This window comes from Meles meles, chromosome 7, assembly GCF_922984935.1.
Source record: "Meles meles chromosome 7, mMelMel3.1 paternal haplotype, whole genome shotgun sequence".
In the NCBI taxonomy this organism is placed as follows: domain Eukaryota; kingdom Metazoa; phylum Chordata; class Mammalia; order Carnivora; family Mustelidae; genus Meles; species Meles meles.
This window is the reverse complement of record NC_060072.1, coordinates 9,076,445-9,103,197: the sequence shown is the minus strand read 5'-3', so window position 1 is coordinate 9,103,197 and position 26,753 is coordinate 9,076,445. Positions and strand designations below refer to the sequence as shown.

General features: G+C 56.9%; 1 protein-coding gene across 3 annotated transcripts; it reads right to left on the bottom strand.

Annotated features, from left to right (window-relative positions):
• Nucleotides 1-6,927: 6,927 nt before the first annotated feature.
• PDGFB (platelet derived growth factor subunit B) lies at nucleotides 6,928-26,554 on the bottom strand. Of its 3 annotated transcripts, none has more exons than XM_046013793.1 (7): nucleotides 26,424-26,554; nucleotides 18,349-18,445; nucleotides 15,969-16,061; nucleotides 14,579-14,784; nucleotides 13,083-13,227; nucleotides 8,874-9,027; nucleotides 6,928-8,509 (listed from the first exon to the last, which is right to left on the bottom strand). In XM_046013793.1, exons 1-6 carry the CDS (start codon nucleotides 26,484-26,486, stop codon nucleotides 8,900-8,902), a joined length of 732 nt encoding a protein of 243 aa, XP_045869749.1. In that variant the 5' UTR covers nucleotides 26,487-26,554; the 3' UTR covers nucleotides 6,928-8,509; nucleotides 8,874-8,899. The 3 variants fall into 3 exon arrangements, with proteins under 3 accessions (XP_045869749.1, XP_045869750.1, XP_045869751.1); XM_046013794.1 differs by having other exon boundaries at nucleotides 6,928-8,367; XM_046013795.1 differs by having other exon boundaries at nucleotides 8,874-9,024.
• Nucleotides 26,555-26,753: the final 199 nt, after the last annotated feature.

Below are 26,753 nucleotides of genomic sequence, written 5' to 3'. Positions count from 1 at the left end.
CTGGCTACGAGTGTAGAGGGTCAGGGTGCCCGAGTGCGCACGTACAGACAGCTGACTGAGCCACTGTCTGGGGACGGTGGGCGTGTGCTCACATGGTGCTCCCTGTGGCCACTGTGCTCGAGGGAGCTTTGGCCAGGGGTGAGGGCTGCATCCCTACTTCTTTTTCCTTCATCCACCCAATGTCTGTGGTGCCAGGCACCCAGTCAGGCGTCAGTGGGGGTGATGAGGGGGGTACAGATTGGCGGCTCAGGCACAGAACCTGCCCTCAAAGAGAGATCTTGCCACCCGGTGTCTCCTAATTCAGGGAGGTCTGGGGTAGAATGTTTGAAGAGGTTCAGAGGAGAGAAAGCTCATTTCTGATCGGGAAAGCTCCAAGGGCAGTGGTTTTTTGCTCCTCCTCTTTAACTGGTGAAATACACATAACCTGAAATTTACCATCGGAACCATTTTTAAGCGGCAGGTCAGTAGCAGTCTTGTGCGTATTGATATCCTTGTGCAACCATCAGCATCCATCCCCAGCGCTCTTTTCATCTTGCAAAACTGAAACTCCGTGCCCATTAAACACGAACTCCCCATTTTTCCGTCCCCCAGCCTCCCGGCGACCCCCATCCTGCTTTCTGTCTCTACAAATGTGACCGTTCCAGGGACCTCACTGCAGCGGCATCAGGCAGCATGTATCGTTTTGTGTCTCGTTTATTTCACTTAGCATCACATTTCCAAGCTTCCGCCATGCTGGAGGAGCTGTCCGAGCTACCTTCCTTTTTAAGGCTGGATAATATTCCCTTGTAAGAATATCCTACATTTTGCTTATTCATCCATCTATCAACGGACAACTAGGCTGCTTCCTCCTTTTGGCGACTGTGAATAATGCTGCTATGAACATGGGTGCACCAATACATTTTGGAGACTGATGATTTCAGTTATTTTGTATATACACTCAGAAGTGGAGGGGCTGGGTCATACGGTAACTCTGTTTCATTTTTTGAGGAACTGTTGACTTTGAAGAGGGGCAGAGATTTGGGCTGGTCGACACACCCTGTACTAGCCTAGGAGAGATGAAAGAAGCCTGCTATGGAAGAGGACAGGCATTTGGTTTTTGTTTTGTTTTGTTTTCATCATTTTGCGGTGCCCTCACCTGAACCCTACTTCATGGGTCTTGGACCCATGAATCACCCTCTTGCCTAGAAACCAGAACGATCAGCCACCCGTGTTCTCTGACTCCCTTGCAAATGGGGCTTCAGAGCTCACCAGCCCAAGAACTGGAAACAAAACTCACGCTGGGAAGGAGCAGAGCACCTCCCCACTGAGCCCCTGGGACAGCAGTGCCCAGTGCTGGGCTTTGGGTGTGGGCTGTGCTGCTTGCAAGCGTGTCCAGAGTGTCGACCTCGTGGGTTGTCTGAGAGGATTGGTCCTGTTTGCAGACCACAAGCCCAGGTCTTCTGCTCACTTATGATTTATGAGTCACCCAACATCCTTTGAATATCCTTTTTGAATATCTGTTCTTTGAACATCTTTTCTGCGTAAGTTAACAAGAACTGGTTTCTGCCACCCATAAGGAAGAACGGTGCCTTATATAGAAATTGGTGCGCAGAGTGGTTGCAGGCGATGGATGTTGAAAGAGATTCAGAGAAGCTGGGATTGGGGATCTGGACTGCTTGGGAGCCAAGACACTAAAAATTCAGCACAATAGAAGGGATCAGCTCTGGAATCCTCTGGCAGGCAGAGGGAAACAGGAATTCAGAGTCGCCACCAAGAGTCACCTGGAATGAAGAGCCTGCCTAAAGCAAGACAAAGATGGAGTCCATCACCTTGCAAGAGATAAGGATGAGACTGTGCATAGGGGCTGCTGGTTCTCATGGGGCTGGACCACTGAGGAAACCGAAGATAAGCCCCCAAATCCTAGATTCTTGACTCAAGATCTGGATCACACACCGAAGAGGACCCTGAATGTTTGCAGCCCCCGAGCTGAGACAGCAAAAAATAAAACCCTATGTTTGAGCCTGCAGAATGGTGAGCTACCTCGGTGGCTGTGGCCACAGCCTCCCCGGCTCGGCTCCTCGGAAGTCAGGTCCTTGACAGGAAAAGAGTGAACTTGGCGTTTGCATGGAGCCACGTGGGAGAGTTTGGGGTTATCAGGAACCCCTGATCCCCGCCAAGCCCCCTTGCAGGCTGAAACAGCCTGTCCTCACTGTCTGATAATGCTGATCTTGCTTTAATGGGGCCCCTTTAACCCCCCATGTTTTCAGACCATAGTCAGGTCCCCAGACTGGGTGGGACTGAGTATCAACCCCAAACCAAAATCTGGGCAAAACGTTGCTGTTTCAGGCTCTCTGCTCTGCGGGGAGCCTGCTTCCTCCTCTCTCCCTGCCTGCCTCTCTGCCTAGTTGTGATTTCTCTCTGTCAAATAAATAAAATATTGGAAAAAAAAAAAAAAAAAACCACGTTGCTGTTTCATAGGATCAAAAATCTGGAGACAGTGTGTGAATGGATCCATTGAGCTCAGCTTATACCCAGCGGCCATTCTGGATTCCGGGTGTGGGTCTCAGCTGGGGGCGCCTCTCATTGTTTCCAGGGCTGGTTTTGGGTTGGCAGGTATGCTGCTGAAGGCTGACTCAGTGCCCGTGCTGGCTGGCATGGAGGGGACGGAAGTGCGCAGGCATAATGGAGAGACAGAGCTGTGGATTAACCATGGGTGACCCACCACACCGAACCACAGCCCTTTCACCAAGACGCCACAATCGAACCGCCTTGTGGCTGCAGTCCAACAGCTTTCAGAAGGCCTCAGGGTCCCGACTCCTCATTTCTCGGGTGGAAGCCAAGGCGCTGGGAGGTACAGACTCCGCAGCAGCAATGACTGCCAGGGGCCATGGGGGTGGGGGGGTGCACATCCTTCTAACAGTACCAGGACCAAGCGGCCGTCCCAATGGTCTGACCGGCGGGGACCCATGGGGCTAATGGATCACAAGTTCCCCAGGACAAGAATGGATCAGTGACCCCCAAGGACATGTGGTTTCTATAACCAGAGAGACCTGGATCTGGTAAGTAGAAACCTGGCTTGAGCCCCTCCCCCCAGCACCCCTCCCACCTCAGACAGATACATGCCATCCCCTCCTCCAACCGCAGACCGCGTCTGTCCGCTCATCTCCCTCACACTGCCCCACAGGGACTATGGCCATTTACAGGAGAACCCGGCTCTGGGGAGCAGGGGGAGCGGGCTTCAGCCTCGCCGAGTCCTTGTTTCCTCATCTGTAACACGAGGACAATAACATCTGCCCGAAAGGATTGTCGGGTTAATTGAGCGGAATAACGGGACAGTGGCTGGAATATAAACTCACATTGCCTGCAGCTGAATTTTAATCCCTCTGTGATTTCGTGTTCATTCTTTCGTTTGTTTCCATCTTCGCACCATTGAGCTATCATCGGCCCTGTGCCGATGTTCAAAACTTACAACCCCTACCAGAGACTGAAGGGAAAGCTTGTGGCCGGGGCAGGGCTTGGCCTCCGGGTCTCCAACCTAGGCAATAGCTCAGCAAGTTCGCATGGCAGGAGGTAGCAATGCTGGGATGGGGACCTAGTTGTGTTCTCTCCACTGTAGCACCAAGCTCCTCAGAAGTTACGAAAATGAGGTGGTAAATACAGAGCTTGGGACAAGGTGAAAGTGACGGAGAAAGAAGGAGTGGGTATGGCTCAAAGAGTGGGTGGATGGATGGACGGATGGTAGATGGATGAATGGATGGATGGACAGGTGGGTGAATGGATGGGTGGGTAGACAGATGAATGGATGGATGGATGGATGGATGGACAGATGAATGGATGGATGGATGGATGGACAGATGAATGGATGGATGGATGGATGGACAGATAAATGGATGGATGGATGGATGGATGGATGGACAGATAAATGGATGGATGGATGGATGGATGGATGGATGGATGGATGGATGGACAGATGGATGAATGGATGGATGGATGGATGGACAGATGAATGGATGGACAGGTGGCTGAGTAGATGGATGGGTAGACAGATGAATGAACGGATGGGTGGATGGACAGATGAATGGATGGTGAGTGAGTGGATGGGGGGAATGCATGGAAGGCGGGTAGGTAGGTGAGTGGATGGGTGGGTGAGTGGATGGATGCATGACAGAGAAACATAGACCCAGAGAGAGATAATGACTAGATAGGCTTAGAAGATGGATTTGACATGACCTCTAGCCCTCGAGGATCTTCCAGTCAAGAAAGAGGCAGTGCTAAGCATGGACCTAACTGGGTCCATGGGTGCATGGGTGCATGGGTGCATGGAAACATGCGCACTTAGTGACGCTCTCAGAGTCTGCCTTTTTCCAGCCACAACAGAGTGTGGGCTGCAGGTCAGCCAGGCAAGCTGTGACTTGGGACGGACACACTCGATCACCCCAGTAACAGACCTTTTTGCTCAGGGTACTGAGCCCCTAGTACCAGCCAGTATCCTCGGCTCTGGGCATAGAGCAGTGCTCAGAATAGCTCCATGTGGAGATTCCAGCATGTGTGGGGCGGACAACGATGACGTACTCGTAGAGTGAGCCCGATGAGGGTAAACACCATGAAGATAAACAAAGCAGGGCAAGAAAGGGGGGCTCTGGAGGACGGGGCAATTCCATTGGAAAGGCTGACACCTAGGAGGCCCGAGGGAAGGGAGTGAGGCCCAGATCTGGAAAGGAGCAATGATTGTCCCAGGATCACAGTAAGTTACACGGCTGAGTCAGACTAGAAGCGAGGTGATGACAGGTGTTGGGGTTCTGGGGTTCCTGATCTGATACTACAGAATGCGGGAAACACACCAGACCTGGTGTCAAGCAGAGGAGAGCGCTCTTGGAATCCAGCCGTGATCTCAATCCCCTGAACCCCTTTGCCATCATGTTACTGTTCGTTTTTCCCTCCGGTCCTTAAAACAGGCCTGTATTTTCACAGATATTTACTCAATTTCTCAATGTTCACTCGTCCGTTGTTTTCTGGAGGCAATAAATGCTGAGCCTCTAAAGAGGGTTCCGGTTCTGCTCTAGCTGAGGGAGGAGAGCTGCTGGCTGGGACACAGAAGTCTACTCGGGAAAAATGAGATCCAGGCAGGCCTCTAATAGAGGAAAAGCCTTCATAACATGAGGCCAAATGCCCAGACCAGCCTGGTGGCCACATCCTCTCTTTCCCAGAAAGAAGGGGGCTATTTAACAGGATTAGGTTCAGTTACAAAGGACAGAAAACCCAAGATATGAGTAGCTCAGACAGAAATTTCTTCCTTTCTTATGTAAAAACTCCTGGGACCTGGGGCGCAGCTGGCTTAGTTGGTAGAGCATGAGACTTGATCTCAAGGTCATGAGTTCAAGGCCCATGTTGAGCATAGAGCTTACTTGGAAAAAAGGGGGAAAAAAAAAAGAATAAAAACTCCTAAGCTAGGCCATCAGGTGGCAGGGACCCAGTCATTTCTATCTTGTTCCACCAATCTCAGTATTTGGCTTTAACCTCATGGCCCAAGATGGCTGCTTGAGTACCAGATAACGTGTTTGTATCACAGCCAACAGGACAGAGGAAGGGATAAAAAAAAGGGAATGTCTTCTCCCCAGCAGAGGGGTTTCTAGAAGAATGCCATTCTAGGTTAGCAGTTCTAAGACCCAGAGTGGGCCCACCAGGCCCCTGGAAAGCCCACAGGGTTAGCGCTGCTGCAGTCTGAGATGGCATCCAGGGAGGGGAGAGAAGCAGGCAGTTCTGCCTGTCTCCAGGGATGTTCCTGCCGTCATCCATGGAACAATACAGCGGTTGGCTGCGTCCAAGAAACCGCATGCATTGGGCCCTCCAGTGGCCCCCTAACTTCCACCTCCTACTGGAGTTGTCCCCCATCCTCCCAGCCAGAGTTTTCTCTGGTGCCCTGGGAACCCAGAACTTTGAGGGCTTGGGGGAAAGAGAGGATCCTACAGACTTGGGCAGGCAGGCTAAATTTCCAGCTAACCCCCTCTGACCTGTGCCTCCCACCACCACCACCACAGATAGACTCCAATTCCTCAGGTGTGGGACTAGAGTCCCAGAAGAATTTAAACCAGATTACCATAAAAGCTCATGCTAGGGACAGACACAAGGTAGGGGCTCAAGAAGGTGAGCGAATGAGTGAAGGAATAAATGAATGAGTCAATCAATTAACCAATCACTCAATCATGGTGTCATTCAGTCTAAGCTCAGCCAAGTTGTCACCCAGCTACCATTTGCATATTTCCAGTGATGGGGAGATCATTACTTCCGGGAGCAAATGGTTTAAGTTTTAGACTGTCCTTATGATGAGTCAGATTCGGGACCCAAAACACACTTAGAGGACCCAAATCTCTGCAGGCAAGGGAAAGTACAGAATCTCACAGCTGGACCTTAAAGGCCACAAGCCTCTTGGTCATCTTCTTGTGTTTCAGAAGAAGCTCTGACCAGGGAGGGGCTGGGACTCACCCAAGGCCGCACAGCAGGGTAAGGGCCGAGCCAAGATCGGACCCCAGATCCACCTTTCAGTTGTGTCCCTTCTGAATTTCACAGCCCCTCCAGGACCTCCTCCAGCTTTCCCCACATGGGGTACCCCTTTCCCCACAGCCAGCCCCACCCTATGAGGCCAAGGATCTGGTGCCCTTACAGAGATCCTCATCCTGGCGGAAACCGTCTCTTGTCACTGCCAGCGACAGGCACAGTGCTGAGACCTGTGCTCGGGGATCAGGAGCTGCCGCAGGACCAAAATCTACAGGCCAGGCTGTATGGCTCTTCCCCACCCCCGGGGACAGCGGGCCCACGTGTGTACACGCCCATGTGTGAGTGTGCGCACGAGCGTGGGCTTGCGCTTCCCGGAGCCAGAGGAACACGTGACAGGCTGTCAGTAAATCCTGCCAGTTTAGGAAGGGTGCCGACAGACAGAACTCCGGTGGATTCACTTGGTTTTCTTTTGTGGTTATTTTTTTTTTTTACAACTTTAAATACGGAATATAAATAAATTTACATTTAAAAAATAAAAGGAAAGCCCCCCCAAAAATATAATCACCAACTTTACAAACTGAAGGAAGCGGATTTTGGAGGGGGTGGGGAGTAGGGAGGAAAGTGCAGTCGAAGGCGGGGAGGGAGGTGGGAGTTCAGACCCCACTCCAGGGAGCTCTGGGGATCTTTTCCCTTTTCTCCCCAACTCCCAGCCCATGAGCTGGTTTCCTGGAAGGAGCCACCAGTAGTTGAACTCAAAAGAATCTAAATGGGGGGAGTGTGCAGGGGGAGAGAAGGGCTACCCCTTCCCTTGGAGACTTTCTCTTGGGTTTTTCACACCTGCCTGGGAGTTCGGGAACTGCTTGAGCTGAGGACTCAGGGAAACGGAGGCCAGATGGACAACAGTGTTGCCTCCCCACCCAGCGTGGGCTCGCTCTTGTCCAGCCGCTCCGAGCCATTGGCCAGGTCAGGGCACAGCCAGTTCACGTGGAGACTTTGTCAGTTAGGAAAAGGATCCCTTTCTCCAGACGTTTTTATCTCGTTCTGCCAGAAGACGGTCCTAATACAAAAACTGTCCACGTTCTACAGTGTGAACAACGATTCCTGCAGGCAGTGCCCTTGTGCAGTGCACACCCTGCACGAACCTACATGGCAGTCTTGGCTGGGCTGGGATATGACAGGCAGGCCCCCTGCTGCCCTGACCCCTGGCCTTCTGTCTGATGGAGCAGAAGCATGGGGCCCAAGAGACCGTTGGTGGAGCAGACTGAAGGCCAGGACAAGAGGAAGATACAGGGTGGAGGTAGAGATAAAACAGAGAAAGTGAAGGTGGGGGGAGTGGAAGGAGGCAGTGAATGCCCAGGTCACCGTCCATGTCAGCTCCAGAGCAAACTTCGTCTCTAACCCATCCGAGGGGGCACCTGGCTGCCTGGTGCTCGGGTCACGCCCACCCAGAGGAGTCCACACCGCCTAAGATCTCAGGTATAGAAAACCAAAGGAAGCCACGGTAAGCAGAGGCGACCAGGGAGAAGTGACTGGGCCTGGGCGCCGTGGGAGGGCTTTTCTCCAGTTCGTGCTCCCCCGTGTGGTCTCAGCCACAGGAGTACCAGGTACCCTGGCCTGCCTGGGGGGGTTCCCTTCAGAGCTGGCCAGGGGTCCTGGGACCAGGTAGGGACCCATATCTAGAGGGCCTTGGGGCCTTGTGCAGGGCTTCGGGCCAGTCCACAGCACACAGGTGTGACCCAGGCGGGGAGCCGGGGAACAGCGGGCCCACAGGTCTCTCTTCTGCTTCTCTCCCAGGTCGTCAGGGTCGGCGGAGGAAGACAGCCATGGAGCTCAGGTCCTCCGTTTCCTTCTCGAGCTGCTGGGCAAGGCGCTGGAGGCCAATGAGGGGACCCGCTGGTGGGTGGACGGACGCGCGGAAGGGGGGAAGCACCATTGGCCGTCCGAATCAGGCATCGAGACAGACGGACGAGGGGAACAATATTATCACTCCAAGGACCCCATGGGGGCGATACAGCAAATACCATATTAAATAACCCTGTGGGCCAAGCAGAGGGACATGGGGGGTCAGAGACAGCCTAAGGGCTCCATCCCACGCTCACACGCCTCTCTTGCCGGAGATGGGAAGCTGATTTCCAGCAACACTCGGGGCTGGGGGAGTTGAGGCTTAGACTTCCCATCCTCATAGGGCAGCTGGGACACATCCGGGCTGGGGTCCCCAAAGCCCCTCACCCACCTTCCTATGGGAAAATTCCGTTGACACTGGGCAGAGGGAAACCAGGCTGAGAGCCGGGATTTTGTGTGGGGAAATACCTCTCCCTGTCCCCTTCCACAGCCCAAGCCTCAGGCCAAGGAGGAGAAAGGCCAGGGGTCCGGGCCTCAGTTTCCCCACCAGGCCTCACCTGCCCACACTCTCCTGCAGATGCCCCTAGGCTCCGAGGGTCTCCTTCAGTGCCTTCTTGTCATGCGTGTGCTTGAACTTCCGGTGCTTCCCCTTGGGGGGCCGGCGGACTCTCACTGTCCGAATGGTCACCCGAGTTTGGGGTGCCTTGGCTGCTTGAGGAAAAGAAAAGTCTTGTCAGCAGGCAGACAGCCTCTGGAGAGGGTCTCTCGCTCTCAACCTGCCACAGACCTCTCCAGATCTTCTGGGCTGGAAGAAGGGGTAGCAGCCTGAGGCCAGCCCTCCTTGGGTTCAAATCCCAACTCCACTGCTTACCAATTATTGAACCACTCTGTGCCTCAGTTTCCCCACCTGTGATATGGGGATCGTAAGACCACCCCCTCACAGGACTGGTAAAATGAATAAATGGCAATTTATTGGCAAACACAGAGGGGAGTAGATTGCTATGGCTTCAAGTTCTTTGTCCTTATCCCACTGACCTTCCTAATTTCTACGCCCCTTGAGCCTGGCATGGACTCGGATCTGTTAACCAGTAGAAGCAGGCAGAGTGGTGCTGTGCTGGTTCTGGGCAAAAACCTTAAGAAGGCTCGTTGGCAGCTCCCAGAGCGCCTGGATGGCTCAGTTGGTTGAGGCTCAGATTTCAGCTCAGGTCACGATCTTGGGGTCCTGAGATCGAGCCCTGTGTCAGGCTCTGTGCTCAGTCTGCTTGACAGTCTCTCTACCTTTCCCTCTGCCCCTCTCCCTGATGACGTGCTCCCTCTCTCTCTAAAGTAAATAAATACATCTTTTTTTTTAAAAGAAGACTTGGCAGCTCCCCCCTTTTTGCCTTGGGGAGCCCTGCGCCACTGCCTAAGAAGTCTGGCTCCTCTGCTGCGGAAGGCGCGTGGGAAGGAGATGCCGTGGACTACAGGGAGAAGGACGTGGGCCCAGCTGCCCGGCGAGGATCGCAGGAGACATCAGCAGAACCGCTGGGCGGAGCCCAGTCAACCCAACATCAGGGAGAGATGATAACGTAGTGGTTGTGTTAAGCCACTAAGATCAGACTAAGGAGTGATCAGCAGAGGGGGGCTGCTCTTACTCGCTTCTTTCTCATTCCCTCGCTGGACTCCTGTTGAGGTTTCCTCCCACCAGCCTCCCAGCCCCTTCCAGTCCTGTGATGGGGGAGCCGCTGGGCATCGGGCCAGAACCACACACTCCCACCGTGGAGCTGGGCCTCCTCATCCCTGTGCCTGTCCTCACCTGGCCCTCACCACTCCGAGACGAGGCTCAGTGGGGGCGGGCCAGGGCTCTGGCTGTGGGCGAGACCGCCTGCACTTGAATCTGAGCTCTCCCGGGTATTAATGGTGTGCTTTGGGACAAGTCACATGAACTCCCTGTGCCTTGATTTCTGTATCTTTAAAACTGAGCGGGTAGCAGCTCTGGTCCTCGGGTTAGGTGATAACATGCGGAAATCGCCAGAAAACCTTGGGTGGCCCTTCCCGTGCACCTGGCAATGTTCTAAACTCATTTATCCTCACAGCAGATACAAGTATCTACATTTAACAGATAGGGAAACTGAGGCAGAGGCACTGGGATTTGAACTTAGGAGTCGGCCTCTGGAGCCCATACTTGCAACCACTGGCCTGTAAATCACAGCTCTCATGAGCCTCGGGCAAGGTTAGCACTTGCGTCTCTTCCTCCCGACCCTCCATGTCAACATCCTGCTGCAAAAGCTTTCTCTGCAAGCTCAAGGCCCATCTCTTCCTGGGAGCCTTTCCCAGCACCCCAAGCTCTTCGGGGCCAAAGCCGACTTCCCATCTCCCGGATACAAGCTCCCATGAGGCAGCTAGCCCATCTCTGCCGTCAGGCAGTATAAGGATGCAGACAGGTCTCAGATCTCCCTTGGAGGAGAGACACCTACAAGGGCCATTAAAGGGCCTGGAGTTTGGGCTCCAGAGATGGGAGTCATCAGCAGGACCCAGAGCTGGGCAAGTCCTGACCAGGCTCAAGGTCATTATGCAGCTCATGAATGACAGAGCCAAGTCTCGAGCCCAGGAGATCTGAAACTGGCATCGCACGGGCAACAGCACCAAACCATAGCCAGGCTGGGGCCGAACTGCTGAAACTGACAGGGGCAAGACTTTATGTAATCTACATATCGATCAGCTGGACGTGCCTTCCAAAATCTGGCTTGGAAAATCACATGAAGCCCCGGCACATGAAAGAACCCCATCCTAAACATAAAGGAGAATATGATCTTTCCTGACTAAATGGTTCCATGTTAATTCTTATTATTCCATGCTATTCGCTACCCCTGTGTTCTTCGTTAACTGTTTTAATAATTTACAACCGGTCAGTTTGAAGCTGTCAAATGATCAACACTCCCAGGGCATCCGGGCCACAGTTCGGCTCTCGGATCAGGACGAAGAGGCTAAGAGGCAGGCCTGCCTTCAGGAGGCTTCTAAGGTGTTCTTTCCTCTACCAATAGAAAGTTACTGAAAATCAATAGGTGATTTTTTTATGCTCATCTAAGCATATTAATTTAATAAGTCTTGATCCTTGGGGCTCCTGGCTGGCTCAGTCGGTAGAACATGAGACTCTTGATCTCAGGGCTGTGAGTTCAAGCCCCTTGTTGGATGTGGAGATTACTTAAGAATAAAATCTTGAAATAGTAATAATAATAATTCTTGATCCTTACTGCAAACATTCGAGGGAGAAAAGGCAGCAGGACAGCCTAAAGAATGCAGAACTAGACAGTACAAGATCTGGGTTCTGGGCTAGACTTCACCACTATGCAACCTTCATTAAGTCCCTTAACCTCTCTGGACACTAGGAGCCCCATCAAGAACACTAAACAACTGACTTGTAGGGTCATTTCTGTGGACCATTCTAGCTCTAACAATATTAAATTCTTTAAAAAAAAAAAAAAGGAAAATGACAAGGCAGGTAAGAACCGGTAACTGTTGTCAGGGTGAGGGAAGGGCCAAGAATAGAACTTTAGGACCCCTAGACTCCCGCTGCACCCCTGCCTGGGACTGGCTGTGTGACCTTGGGCAAGACCCTAGCTTGTCGGGGCGCCTGGGTGGCTCAGTGGGTTAAAGCCTCTGCCTTCGGCTCAGGTCATGATCCCAGGGTCCTGGGATCAAGCCCCACGTCAGGCTCTCTGCTCAGCGGAGAGCCTGCTTCCTCCTCTCTCTCTGCCTGCCTCTCTGCCTAGTTGTGATTTCTCTCTGTCAAATAAATAAAATATTAAAAAATTAAAAAAAAATTAAAAAAAAAAAGACCCTATCTTCTCTGAGCCTCAGGCACCTCCTCTGTAAAATGTGAACCAGCCCAATTGGATCAGATCATTTTTGGGGTCCCTTTCAACTTGAGTCAAACTATGCCCCTGAAATTGTGAATTCATGAAGTCTAAAAAGTAAAACAGAACTCCGTTTCCAATCTAGTGCTTGAACTCACATCACTGCTGCACGGTTGCCCAGTCTCTACCTACACATCTTCAATGACAGGAAACTCACTACTGCACAAGGCATACAATTCCATCTTGGCCCCCTGACTGATCAACAGCTTTTGGTACATGGAGTGAATCTCTCTCCAGTGGTTTTTTCCCACTGGTCCTAATGCCCCCTGAAAGCCACAGGAAATGAGTTTGATTTCTCGTCCCCAGGACAGGTTGTCAAATATCTGAAGATGATGTCCGTGGAGTCTTCTCTTGCCCCATAATTTCATGTACTCATTCAACAAAGTAGGGGACTATGGTAGTGAGACGGGGATGGGAGCCACTCTGGACAAGGTAGTCAGGGCAGACCTCTAGGAGGAGGTGACTTCTGAGTTGAGACCCAAATGAACACGAGTAGGCTTATGAAGAGTTGAGAGAAATGAATTTCAGATGGAAGGTGACATGTGCAAAGGCCCTGTGGCAGAAATGTATCTGGCCACTCGAGGAGGTCAGGTTGGTAGGGGTGGCATAAGTGAGGGGGGATGGGTGGGCAGCAAGGCCGGAAGGCCAGTCAGGGGCTAACATCTTTGTGTAAAGCCTTGCAGGCAGGGGAGGAATCTGGATTGTTCTCAGTGAGATGGAAAGCTTCAGATGAATTTAACCAGGGGCATGCCTGATTCAATTTCCACCCCACCCCCCCCCCCCCCCCCCCCCCCGCCAACCGCAGCTGCCACATGAGAAGGGAGCTGCCCGGCTGAGCAATTCAGAGGCAGACCTTGGACCAGCAGTTACCTCGCTGCTCTTGGGTACTCCCCGAGCTTCTGGTCACGGGTCGAATAGCCACCACTGTCTCACACTTGCATGCCAGGTGGTCCTCCAGGGTCACCGTGGCCTTCTTAAAGGTTGGCTTCTTCCGTACAATCTCGATTTTTCTCACCTGGAGGACAGAACCATCCAAGTGCCTCTGTAAGACCACACAGGCAGGGGCTGAGGGAGCCTGCCTGCCTGCTCTTCCCACCCCATTGTCCCCCCACAGGGATCTTTCCTCGAAAGCCAGCCAGCCGGGAGTAGAGAGGCACTGGCCCAAACAATAGCAGGACCTTGCCCTCTGCCCTTCTCGTAGCTTTTCCATCAAAACAAGCCCTCCCGACCTGGCCTCCAGCTTAGCCCCATCCCCCTTGGAGCTCCCAGAGAGGGAGAAAGGCATTTCCGGGTTGAGTCTAGGGCCTGTGGTGTCCTCATTCCCAGAGCGCCAGCCAAGGTCAGGGACTATGGCAGAGGCGGGAGACGGTTGTCTGGAAGGAAGTGGGGGGAGGCTTTATCCAGGAGGGAGGCGGGAAGGGGGAGGTCAGCTGTCAGGTGTCCATCCATGGAGCTGGAAACACTGGGGGCAGGAGATACCCTGACAGTGGGTGGTGTGGTAGCCGGTGACACTTGTGATCTTGGGCACAGGGCCCAGGCCTGGGATGGACGGTGGGCATGGGGAAAGGCCACAGCTGACCTCAGGGAAGGGAGCGAGATGAAGCAGGTGGAGCAGGTGGCGAGAACAGGGCTCAGCAGCCGGTGCTGAGCCCTAGGTGTGCCCAGCAGCTCTGCCCCTCCTGAGTTGCTGTGTAGGCGAGGCTGACCCAAGGGGCACAAAAACCTTTCCACAAGAATCAGAAGACAGCTGCGGCTTCTCTGACCCTGCCCTACCCAGCATGAGACCCGGAGCTCCCCAGAGCAGCCTCGATTCTAGAATTTGCCTTGAGTCAGCCTGCATACCTGATCTCTCCAGAAAGGAGGCAGGATTCTGCATTCTGACCCTTTGCTACGGGCTGCCCCAGCATTTGCTGTGTCTGTTGCCTGGAGGGACTCTGTACCCTCCTTGTTAAAGACAGAGCAAGGAACCCAAACCAGTTTGGAGGAAAACGGAGCAGCCCAGAACATTCTGAGTGTCCAGTAAATGCTTATAGAAAGGTGTCTTCAAGGGACATTTTGGGGTTTGATCCCTGCAAAATAGGAGGCGGCACCCTTCACTTATCGTCCCACACCCAGCCCTGCCTGGGGGGTCTGTATGCGGCTTTTGGGTACAGCGGCCTGGGTGGTCTTGAGGACTCACAGGTGGCCTCCTCGCACCTGCCCAGAGAGCCCTAAATGGACAGAGCCCAGGAGCCTGCCAGGAACGCCTCTCCACCCCTGCGGAAGCCGGGCCGGCGAGTCCGGGAGGGGAGGGGGGCGGGGACCGGGGCGGGGCCCGCGGGCAGCCCCGCCCACAGCCCACAGCCTGCGGCGGCGCGCCTGCGCACCTGGACGGGCCGCAGCTGCACCTGGGTGGGGCGGCACTGCACGTTGCGGTTGTTGCAGCAGCCGGAGCAGCGCTGCACCTCCACGCACGGCGGCCACACCAGGAAGTTAGCGTTCGTGCGGTCTATGAGGCGCCGCGAAATCTCGAACACCTCGGTGCGCGTCTTGCACTCGGCGATCATGGCCGGCTCAGCGACTGTCGGGGAACCTGAAGGGAGAGGGGACCTCCGTCAGGAGGCTGGGCCGGCCCAGAGCCCCCAGCAGGCCCGGCTGAGCAGGGCAGCTCGGGCACTGCTCTCGCCGGCAAATGGCCGACCAAGTCCCGCTGCCTTCCACCCCCGGGGTAGGGGGAAGGCAGGGGGGCGTCTGCGCGTCCTGGCTGTTATCCCCTGTGGGACCTGGACAGGTTGCCGATGTGCCCTGAGCCTCAGTTTCACAAATGAGAGCTACACCCAAGAATCGCTGTAAGGATCCAGTGAGATCATTGAGAAGGCTGGCCTGTCGTAAATGTCAGTTTCCTTCCACCTGCCCCCAAGTTCATTTGCGATTTCACACATTTCTGGGCTCCCCGACTCCTGGCTCCTAGTGGCTTATTATTTTGTAAACACTTAAATGTTGCCGGTTTACAATGTTACCTACACTTACATCCTTGCTTCTTTCAAAGACTTTCCTCATCCATGGCCTGGGGACTAACAGCACCTATACCCTGCACTTAACAGATCTGAGTAATGGGAGCGTCCCAGAGCAAGCCTGCTGTCCATGCTGGGGCTCTTGTATCGTTCTCATAGAGAGACACTGAGGCTCGACTAGCTGCCCAAATTCATAGAGGTCCCCCTAGCCACTGTCTACAGTGTTTGGGGGGACTAGAAGTGGGCAGAGAGGAGGAGGGACTTAGAGCAGGCTCTGGCCTCCCCTGGGAGACCTCCATGGGACCCAAGCAGGTGCCAAGCTATGCCTGCCGTCCCAGGCTGTAGGCCTAAGCCACGGAAGAGACACACACCCCACCAGGATGTCACTGGGTTCAAGTGACAAGCGCTTCTGGGATCCCAGCCCTGTCCCGGCTAGCTGTGTGACTTGGGCCATGAGGGCCTCACCCTCTCTGGGCCCCACATTCCAACTGTATAAAATGGGGCCAACGATCTCTAGCTCTAGGGTTGGAGTAACCCACAAATGAGTTTAAAAGCACTATATTTAGGAAACTGTGTCGGGGGATGGGGCATGATGACTCAACTCCTCAATATAGTGTTTTGAAGGACAGTTCTACTCTGAGTTCGACTCAGTCCTCAGTGTGGGACGAATAGGACGGCCTGGAGCCGGGGGCCAGGCGCCGACCCAGGTCTCCTAGTCTGGCTCCCACCCTGGAGCCGTCACCATTCTCATCTGTGGCCTTACCTAGGCTCCTTCTCCCTCGGGATAAACTCTCCTCCAGCTCGCCACCAGAATGGGATTGGGTCAGATTCAGGTCCAACTCGGCCCCATCTTCATCTGCAAGAGAAGGCACAGTCAGATGCACTCTGATAGCCACTGGCTGCTCCGATCGTGGGGGGGAGACTCCCATGGGGGATCTGGGGCAGGCAGGAAGGCGGCCTCTCCTCCCTCACTGGCACGCCACTCCAAAGAACAAACTCGCCTTGCAGGTCCCTGTAAAATGGAGGGTCCTCGCTCTGACAAGGGGCCCTCCAGGCAACTCCAGGGTGGTATTGGGGCTCAGGGGGTAGCGGGGCTTGGACTGCATCCCAGGGCGGCCTTCAGCCCCACTCGGGGCTCTTCAGCCACATTTTGGACAGAACCCATGTCAAAGGAGTTAAAAATAACCCTTCTCTTTTGCTACTGTAAGCGAACCCTCCTTAGCCTCCAGGGCAGGGCAAGGACCCAGAGCTCGGAAGGCCAGTTTCCAGTGCCCCTCCGCCCAGCGTTCCCATAGGAAGTGCTGAATGGAGAAATTCCCAGAATCCCCGGGGGGACCAGCATGCCCTGGACACAGCCCCTCTGGAGCCCCGGACAATGGCCCAGCTGAGCTGGAGAGAGGGAGGAGAGACAGGAATGGGGGTGGGGGCTGAAAGCAGAGGGGGTGGGGAGCCAGCCTGCTGGGATGGGGGCGCCCGTACCCCGAGCCCTTCCAGGCCTGGGTCTTGCTCCAGCTCCCAGAGTGTCCCTGTGTTTGCTTCTCCCCTCTAACCTTTGACCCGGTACCTGCCCTAAACTGTCCGTTGCTTCCTCAGGTCACAGACTACAGCTCCCTTCTCCAGCCCCGGAGGCCCTCATCTTGGTGTCATCCTTGGTGCTCCTTGGAGCCATCCCTCTCTCTAGAGGCAGCGGACACCACTGTGGGAGGTGAGGGCCAGACCGGAAGACTTTGAGCTTGACACTGAATCCTGGAGAGATCCTTCCAGCTCTCCGATGGCTGAAGAGCGAGCAAATAGACCTAGGGATGTTGGGGACAAACTCCCGCCCCTTCCACGCAGCCCTCTTGCTGCTCTTGCTGTCTCCCCTTCCCGCTGGCCCTGCCAAGGACAAAGCTCCTTCTCTTCTGTGTGGGCTCCCAGGGGTCCTGTTTGGAGGAGGACGGTCCCTACAACGGGTGCCTTTCCGTCCAGCCTACTGCTCCCGCGTCAGCATGTCTGTCTGTCCCTCTCGCTCCCCTCCTTTCTCCCTGTCATCTCTGGAATGTCTCTGGTGGAGAGGAGATGGGGGGAAAAGATGTGCTTTGTGGAAAGGTTAAGTTGATTAGGAAAAAATAGCCACATGGTTGCCTCCAAACAGGCCCGCTATTGAAAACCTCTGTCTCCAATCCCGACCCCCAGTCGGGGTGTGTAGGGGCTGTCCGAGGGTGGGGGCCAAGGGCCTTGGAAAGAAACTGCAGAAAGGCTAAATTTGGAAGTTGCCCCATTGTGTTGGCCAGGGCTGGCCAGTCGGGCATGGGGTGGGGGGTGTGGGAGACGTAGGGTGGGGGGCCTAGTGAACAATAGGGGTGCCCAGCTGGGGCCCCCTCCCGCCTGCCTCGCCAGCCCCCCGGCACAGGCGGGTTTGAAAGGGCCCGGGAATGCTTTTGAGAGGGAGCCAGGGGCCCAACAGGGAGAGGAAACAAAGACAGGAAATGCTGTCCCCCGTAGATAGGAGTCTGGGCAAGGATTACAAAGTGACAAAGAGACAAAACCCTAGAGGGAAGGGGAGCTGGGGGTGCAGGGGGGGGCTGCTGACCAGGGCTCCAGGGAACAGGCCAGAGGTTAGAATAGAATGGAATTTGCTCTGAAGACAGCGTTTATAAATACATTCCCGACCCAGCCCGCCAGCCCTGCCACGTGTGTGCCACCAAGCACGTGCCCATTCGCTGAATGCACTCTTAGGCTAGGGCATGGCTGCACGCTGGTCTGGGCCAGGTGTCCCCGGGAGACCTCACAGCCTGGGCGCTTGGCCAGGGGGCCAGGATATGGCTCCCTCGCCACCACCCTCCCTGGCTGAGTCCACACCTGGATACACTTTCTGCATATGCCCTGGGCACCTTCTCCCTGCTCCGCCTCCTCCCGGCAGCCCACCCCCTGCACCAAGCCAGAGCCACGTGTGGGTACTTCTGCCACGCCCCACGTCCCAGGTACCAACCCGTCCACCTACTCAGCCCTGCCCTGGGCAGGTGTGGCTGAGCCCTCCTGGGGCTGCCACAGGCCTCTAGTTCTCTGAAAGTCAAGAAAGTGAGGCTACCCCTTGCCCGGCCCCTCCCAGCCCCCCAAGGACTTAGTGGAGGCCCAGAGCCCTGAATGAGGGTTCAATTTACCTACGGAGGCTCCGTGCAGCAGGCGATGGAGGTCATCAAAGGAGCGGATCGAGTGGTCACTCAGCATCTCGTAGAGCTCCTCGGGAATGGGGTCCCCCTGCCAGGCAGACGCCGTGAGGTTAAGTGAGCAGGAGTCAAGGGCTTTCCAGCCATGGTCCTCTTCCCTGCCGCACACACGCACCATCCCACGGAAAAGCCCCACAGGGCCTCTGGGCCATGGGCAAATGGACAGCCTGGCAGGGGGCAGATTCCATGGCAACCAGAAGCACAAAGTTCTGGGGGCCCCAAACCTGCTCAAGCCTCTAAGACCCAAATCAGAGGCCCATCCCCCGTCCCAAATGAAGCTGCGGCTTGCTCCGAATGAGATCGGCTGGTGGACCCCCGTCTCCCACATCGCATCACCGGCTCCTGGAGACTCCAACCATCTTTCTGCTTTTCCTCCCTACCTGACAGCCAATGACAGCCAGCATCTGTCAGCGGAGATCTAACTGATCCCATTTTACAGATGAACAAACAGAATCCTCTAGCCAATTATCAGCAGAAGCTACATTCAAAGCCAAGGCTTTCCGATGGCAGAACCTGTGCCCCCAGCCTCCTGGGTACATGAGGGGGTTCCTAAGTGCTTGTGGAGCAGGACAGGCTCGGGGGCCCCAGGTACTGACAGATTTATTTAGTCTCTTGCTCAGAAGAGGAGAGAAGGGAATCCTCGGATACAGACATGAAACCTGAAAGCTTACCCGTGTCCCATGCCCAACCAAACCCTATTTTTAGAGCCCCTCTGGCCTGTTACCAAAAACACTTGAAACTTAATAAGTGCTTTAACAGGCCCCACTCGGAGCCGGGCTTCCTCCAGGGAAACCGCAGGCATCACAATGACATGAGAGCGGCCTGATAGGAAGGTCACGGCCACATCCCTCGTGGTCCAGGGAGACCTAAGGGGCTGGAGGTCAGAGGTCTTGAGGAGGAGGGCCCAATCTGGGCACCCAGCGCCTCGGGGCAAAGGAAACGAGTGAGATCCTGCTTCATGTCCGAACTCACAGCCTTGCAAACACACACACACACACACACACACACACGCACACATGGATGCAGGATGGCGCGGTCCTGGGGAGGGAGCCCTGGAGGGGGCGGCGGCAGACTTGTCTTACTTAAACAACTCTGTGCCTCAGTTTCTCTGGGTGAGGAGGCAGGAGCTCCAGTTCTAGTGAGTTCATGGAACACTCCAAGGGCCGGAGTTCTGATTGGCTTTGCAGGGGCCGAGTCCCTGCCTGATGGAGGGGGTTGCTGGGCAAGGAGGTCCTCTGCCCCGGGGCCCAGCCCCAGAGGGTTCTCCCCAAAAGCTGTTTGGAGCTTGGGGATGGATCAGTTTCTGGCTCCCCTAAAGGTCCATTTCCTCGATGGTTATCAGGGCATCTGGGGACACCTCCTCCGGGGGTTCTACCCCGTGCAACCAGCCCTGGCCACCTGGGTGGGCCTCGGAGCTGGGGTGGAGTGTGGGTATGTCCACTTTTTTTTTAAAAGGTTTTATTTTTATTTATTTGACAGATAGAGATCACAAGTAGGCAGAGAGGCAGGCAGAGAGAGAGAGAGAGAGAAGGAAGCAGGCTCCCTGCAGAGCAGAGAGCCCGATGCGGGGCTCGATCCCAGAACCCTGAGATCATGACCTGAGCCGAAGGCAGAGGCTTTACCCCACTGAGCCACCCAGGCGCCCCCGTATGTCCACTTTTAAAATGAATTCCTTGAAAGCCCTGAGCTCAGTTTTATTTGTTTGTTTGTTTTTTCATTTGAACACGGCGCTTATGATCCTGCCTGGTATCTAGACCTGCTGGGAGGGTCAAGGCAGGAAGGCTTGGGGCCCGAGCAGTAAGCTTATAAGTAAGCAGTAAGCGCCCCCCCCCCCTCCGCCCTCCCAGCAGCTGGGGTCTTCCCTTCAGGGTCCAAGTCTATGAAGCTGGGGAGTCAGGGGCTGCGGGCGCGAGAGGGGAGGGACACCAGCTCAACTGCCCCTCACTTTCCTCCCCCATGCCTCTGGTGTCCCCAAATGTGGACACAGGGCTCTACCCACAGACGGGAAAGCAGGCAGCTGGTCCCCAGTTAAGACCAAGGCAAGCTACTTCCCCTGAGGGTTTTGCCAAGCCCAGAACTGGTATTCCAGAGAGCTAAATTCTACCCTTGTACTTACTAACCACCCCACAACCTTGGGGGGCTCACTGCCCCTCTTTGGTCCTGGCCCTCATCTGTGCATCAGGGATCACAGACATTTGATTCCATTCTAATTCTGCCTGTGGTGGCAGGAGAGGCAGCAAAGGAAAGCCAAGGGTGAGGGTGCCCAGCCCTGCCCTCCAGGCTATCTGTGTGGTAATGATCCAATTCACCCCCCAGGAGAGGGCCCAGAGGCCCAGTACCAAATGGCGTAGGGCACTCATGCCAAGACCTCCTGGCCCATTGGAGAGCTCGCTGCAGCTGCCAGCTGGGGCAGAGGAGGCAGACCCCAGACAGGACGAGTGGATGCCCCAGACCCAGCCTGTGATCCAAGAGATGATGTTACCCTCCCAAGCTGAGTGGTGAAGAGCCCGGGACAGCCTGGGAAAGTGGGAGAAGTACACAGTAGGTGCTCAAGAAGTACTCATAAAATGCATGAAGGACTCTCCACTTCTCCCTGGGGTTCTCTCCTGTGTGATCCTCCTACCTCCTCCACCAGGAAGACCTCCTGGGTTCTTCCCCCCTCCACCCTCCAAACAAACTGCCTCCTGAAGAGTCCACTTCATTCTAAGCAGAGAGACCTTCCCTGGACGTGTTTCTAGTAACTTGGCTCCTGGCTGCCCAGACTCACTGAGAGCCGCCTGGCTTCGATAATAAGACCACAGCTAACTTTTATTAAGTGCGGACTATGAGCCAGGCACTGAGCTCAATGCTGTACTGTCCAGTCCTAAGGCTCTACATTTTTGTCCCCATCTTCCAGATGAGGAAGCTAGAGGCTTAGAGAAGTGAGGAAAGGGTTCCAGGTCTATACCACAAGGAGCAGAGCCGTGCCCCTCCCTCCTCCAGCCCACCATGGAGATTTCTGGTATCAGGTGTCCCAGAGCAGGGGCTAGACAGTCCTCAGGGGACACGGGCCATAGCTGAGGAGGTCACAACCAGAGCATAGCTGGGGTGGTCACAACCATCTAGTAGGTGGCGGCCAGTGGTCCTAATGGGCACAGGACAGTCTTCCACCATAAAGAATTAGCTTCCCAGGACGTCCAAAGAGCAGATGTCGAAAAACTCCAGTACACAGAAAAGCAGGGACTTCAGCTGCCAAGGAAACCTGGCCTCTTGGATTAAGCCTTTGAACAACCTTAGCTTCTTCGTCTTTTAAATGGGGCGAAGGACACCCGACTTGGGAGGTATAATTGCGCCTAGCAGGGCAGCCGGCAAGGAACGGGTGCTTAATGAGCTGTCACTGGCCCATTCAGTCCTGCAGGCGGCTCCTTCCTCCCTTCCTCGAGGACAGCCACAAGCAGCACGCTCGCAAGGCCGGGCATTTTTGAGGAAGACAGTTGGTGGGTGGAGAGCCGCTTGCCCTGGAGAGCTTGTGGCTTTGCACTAGCCCCCCTTCCCCGTGCCCCGTGCTGCGCCCCAGGAAGCGGCACCCTAACCCCCACTGGCACTGCCCAGGGCCGCGTGGGCTGGCGGGTCCCTTCCGGGGCTGGGGGCGGGTGAGGGATAGGGGAAATTCAGCCTGTGCTCGGCTCCAGGATGCAGCGCCCTGGGGGAGACTTGCCTGGGTACCTGCTGGGGGTCAGAGGCTCTTCTTGGTGTGGGAGGGTGAGCAGCCCGGGCCCGGGTTTCCTGGGCACACGTTCTAGAACCCTCCTTAGGTGGGCAGGGCAAAGAGCATGGCATCCAGATGCGGCTGCCCCAGATCTCAGGCCTGGGGTTCCTGACAGGGTAAGGGCGTGGTGAGAAGGCAGCTGGGGCACAGCCAGCGGTGGGAGCCAAGGCAAACAGCCTCCTCCCCAGCCTGCCCCACCCCCGACACCAGCTGCAGAAGGTAGGAAGGGCAGGAGCTACTAGCGTGAGGCCAGGTGAATTACCTGCTCCCAACTAGGCTGGCAGATCAAAGGGGCTTGGACCCCACCCTCCCCCAGGGCCCCAGCTGCACACACAGATACGCACTCCCCCAGCCCCTGCTCCTGCTCCTCGGAGGGAGATGACAGGCTCAGCCCGAGCAGCCAGGGGCGTTGGCTGTGGCTGGCGGAGAGAGAAGCCGGCGAGGCCTCCCAGCGCCCGCCTGCCTGACAGTCTCGGGCCTGATTTAGATTCAATGCCAAAGCCAAGCCCTTTGAAGAAGCCTTCTCTGGGCAGACCACAGAAGCCATCCAGAACCAGACTTTCCCACCTAGTTTCCCTTCCCTATTGCTCCTGGGACCCTCCCGCCCCTCCTGAATATTAGCCCAGCCCCACACTGGGTTGTCCACCTCTCCCTGGACCAGAAAAACTCTCAGGGCTGGAAAAGGGGCCAGTGTAGTAGCAGTTACCACTGGGCAGCCCATCTCAGTCACTGCCCCCACCCCCTCCCCCCGCCGGGGGTCCTACCCTCCACCCCAGGCTGGCCCAGCTCCCAGCACTGGGGCAGGGCGGAGCAGGAGTCTGCATTTTCGAGAAGCCAGGGAATTCCGCTGCACCTGGGGAACTCTGAGCCAATCCAACCTTCACATTTGGGGGAGAAACTGAGGCCCAGCGCAAGACACACAGAATCTTTGCAGTCTGATCTCCCTTCTGTTTCTTCCTCTGTCCTGTCCGATCTTGACAGCCCAAGCCCCAAGACATGCAACAGAAAGACAAGCTTGCCTCTCAAGATGGGGGGAAGGGCTCAAATGAGAAAGTCTGCCCGAGGGTACAGTAGGCTGCATTGCCCTGCGGGTGATTGAGGACTAAGTTAGGCCATGTTTATAAAGCACTTAGCAAGCACTAGACAGGCGTCTGGTCCTTCCTCCACACCAACCCCCCCCCCCCCCCCGCATCCCTCCCCACATCGACTATCCTTTCCCCAAATATTTACAGATTATCCACCTTGGACCAGGCACTGTTCCAAGAATGGGAGACGTGGCGACCAAGATAAACTCTCTGGAGGAATATAGACTAGTGAGGGAAAGCGGACAATAAATAAACCAGAAAGTGGAACAGCTGTCCTAGAAGAGGCATGGGGGGGAGGAGAAGACTGAGAGGGACCCAGGATGCCCATGGCAGACTCCTCTTTATCTCTATCGCTGAATCAAGCCCTCCTCCTCCCCCACACACACACAAACACACATATAGGCATCCAGTTCTAGGTCTTGCCCCAGAGCCTGAAATTCTGTTCGGTCCTAAACTTGCAGGCACTTCTAGGGCTGGGAGAGAGAACCCAGCAAGTTGGTCCCCCACCACTTTAAGGCCATTAGCAAGCCACTCCTTCCCGGCAGAAGGGTGCCGAGGCGGGAGGCATCACATGACAGTGGGAGTTACCCTCCCTGGAAGCCTGCTCAGCTGATGGAGATGGGACCTCCTAGGCCTCTGCGGACCCTCTGCCAGGCCCCCCATCAGAGCTCCCACCCCTCCTGTGCACCTGCTCGGGCCTCTACCTGAGGCTCGGGCCAGGGACCAGGCTGGCCCCAAGGCCATCTCCACAGCAAGCTCTCCTGTGGTCTCCCCTCCCCAACTGGCCCCCATGGTGATGGGTTTCCCCTTTATGTCTCCTCCCCCAGAGCCCCGCCACGGCTTAGCTCGAAAGTGCTTCTTTCGGAAATTGTGGCTTCCCGAGGGCCTTGTGTTCCAGGCCTTGTGCTCCAGGGCACTGTGATTACAGTGGGGAGCGAGGCACCAGCTTCCTTGTCACAGCGTTTCCCAAACATATCCGTGGAGCTGGGGAAGGAGGAGGAGGTGCTGGGGGAAGCTGGAACTGAGGAGGGCAGGCCTGGGAAAAAGCCTCATCCAGCTGTCATCCAGCCTCTCCCGAGCGGGCTGGCTGGGATCAGCAAAGGAGACAGAACAGCCAGGGGGAGCCCCTTCAGCGGAGAGGGTCCTCCAGTATTGGAGACTCAAAGAAGGGCCTATAGGAAGGGAGACTGCTCTGGACATCACAGCGCCCCCGGTCGCATCACTACTTTCCGCCTCCCGGGTAGTTGGAAAAAAGCAGTCACAGAGGGGTAATGCGGCGGCAAGTTGACCTGGGCCGGCAAAAAACAGTGGGTGCTGCGAAGCCAGGACCTGATGCGAGGGTCCCTGTTTCCCCTCCCTCCTAGGGCCCAGCAAGGAGATGTGGTCCCCACAGAGACGATGAGGTTCCGGGGCCCACGGTGGGCCCACCTGTTGCGCGGGGGTGGGCTCCTGGTGCCGGGTGTATAGGAGCCGTGCGTGCCCGGGTGCGTGCGTGGGTGTGCGCGCACGTGTGTTCAGGTCGCGTGTTCGGGGACCAGGCGTACGTGTGTGTGCGGTGCGCGCGCGTGTGCCCCGCGTGTGCACGGGCGTGGCGGCGGCGCGCGCGCGACCCGGCCGCGGTAGTGCGTGCCCGTCGCTCTGCGCGCCCGCCCGCCGGAGCGCAGCATCGCCTCCGGCCAAGAGTGTGCGTGCGTGGGGTGAGTGAGCGAGTCCGGGGGCCGGGTGGGGTGGGCTGCGGAGAGCAGTGGCGGGGACGCCGCGGTTCCCAGGACGCCCTGGCACCGGCCCCAGCCCCCAGGCCCCGCGGCAAGCCGAGGCGGCAGCTGGGGCCGGCCGGCGCCCCCCTCCCCAACAGCTGGCCACGGCCCGGGGGGCTGCAGAGAGGAGAGGAGGGGGCGTCGGGAGGGGCCTGCAGGCTGCTGGGCAGAGCCCTGCGGCCTCGCTCCCGGGTGCGGACCGCGGGGGGTTGGCCGCGGAAGGGCGGGGCCCCAGGGCGGGCGGCCGGCGGCCCTCGAGGAGCCCCGAGAACAAAAGGAGACGGCGACGGCTCCGCCGTGGTCAAAACAACCTGAGCTGGCGGCGGCCCAAGGTCTGGCCGCGGCCTCGGAGCCCTTCACCTTAACCCCTTCGCCGCCGCCGCCGCCGCCTTCCTGCGCCTCGCTGGACGCCAGGAGGGGCCGGCCCTCCTCGGGAGCCGGCGAGGTGCGGGCTCCCGGCCGCCGCGGAGTGGAGGCGGGACGGGACCCAGGCTCGCCGCGCTCCCGGCTGCCCTCTCCTCCCCCCAACCTCGCGCTTCCTCCCTGCCCCGCCCCCTTTCCCACCTGGATTCCGGGTGGACTTGCCAACTCACTGCTACGTGAGGCTGGGAGGGGTGGGGGGGTACTGATCCGACCTGATCGCTCCCGCAGACGCTTTTACACCCCACCTGCCTTGCAGCTACGCTTTTCCTGGCGCGCTCAGCACCCCGCAATCGGGGGAGAGAGGCGCTCCCTCTCGCAGGGCGCGGGCGCAGGTATGGCGGGGCCTGGGGCACACACCGCCCCAAGGGCTGGATTCTTTAAAAGCCTCTACTCCTCCCCAGTTCCCGACTGCCCAAGACCTCTCTCTGGGCAACCCCCGCACCCAAGACACAAGCTGCTGCGGGACTGCGCTCTAGGGCTGAACATGCCCTGCGCTGGCCCGAGGGCGCCCGTCCGGACCGGGAGCCAGAGCCTGGGAGGGGAGGCAAATCCCCGCGGAAGGCTGGCGTAGCTGCCTCCGGTGCGCGAGCTCGCACCTCCCGTGCAAGCCGGCTCCTGGACAGAACGAAGCTGCAACCAAAGTGGGCTTGGGAGAACGCGCCGCCTTCTGCACCCCCGGCGCCACCCCCACCCTCTCTCCCTGCCGGTTCCTGAGGGGTGGGTGACAGGGCCACACACACACCCTCCCCCGACGCTGAAAGGGCCGGGAATCTGGGATCGCGCCCTGGGAAAGAAAGCTGCCCCTGCCCCCTCCCCTTAGAGCCTGGCACCTCCCGGACCTCGCGTCCCAGCCCTCGGAGGTCACCTCGCGCCCGGCGCTAGGCCCGTGGGCTGCAAAGGTCCAAAGTTCACTGCAGGGAGGGGAGGGGGCGACTAAGGGGCGAGGGTGGGGGTAATGAATGAAGCGAACCAGCCCTGGCAGCCGTCGCAACTCACCTCGGCGCTGACCAGACGCAGGTAGCAGCAGAGAGACAGGAAGAGCGCCCAGCAGCGATTCATGCCGACTCCGGGCCCGGCCCCGCGGGGCCCCGGACGCGTGGACCGAGCGCGCCGCCCCCGCGGCCAGGGTGGGGGGCGGGGGCTGGGGAGGAAGGTGGGCTTGGCTCGGGTCTGCGGCGATCAGGCGCTCAGGCCGCTGCAGCCGCCGCCGCGGCTCACCCGCATGGCCCCCGGGCGCCGCCGCCCCCGGCCCCGGCTCCGTCGTTGAGGGGCTGGGGAGGGCCTGGGAGCTGGACCAGGGTCCGAAGCCGCTACCTGGGCGGATCC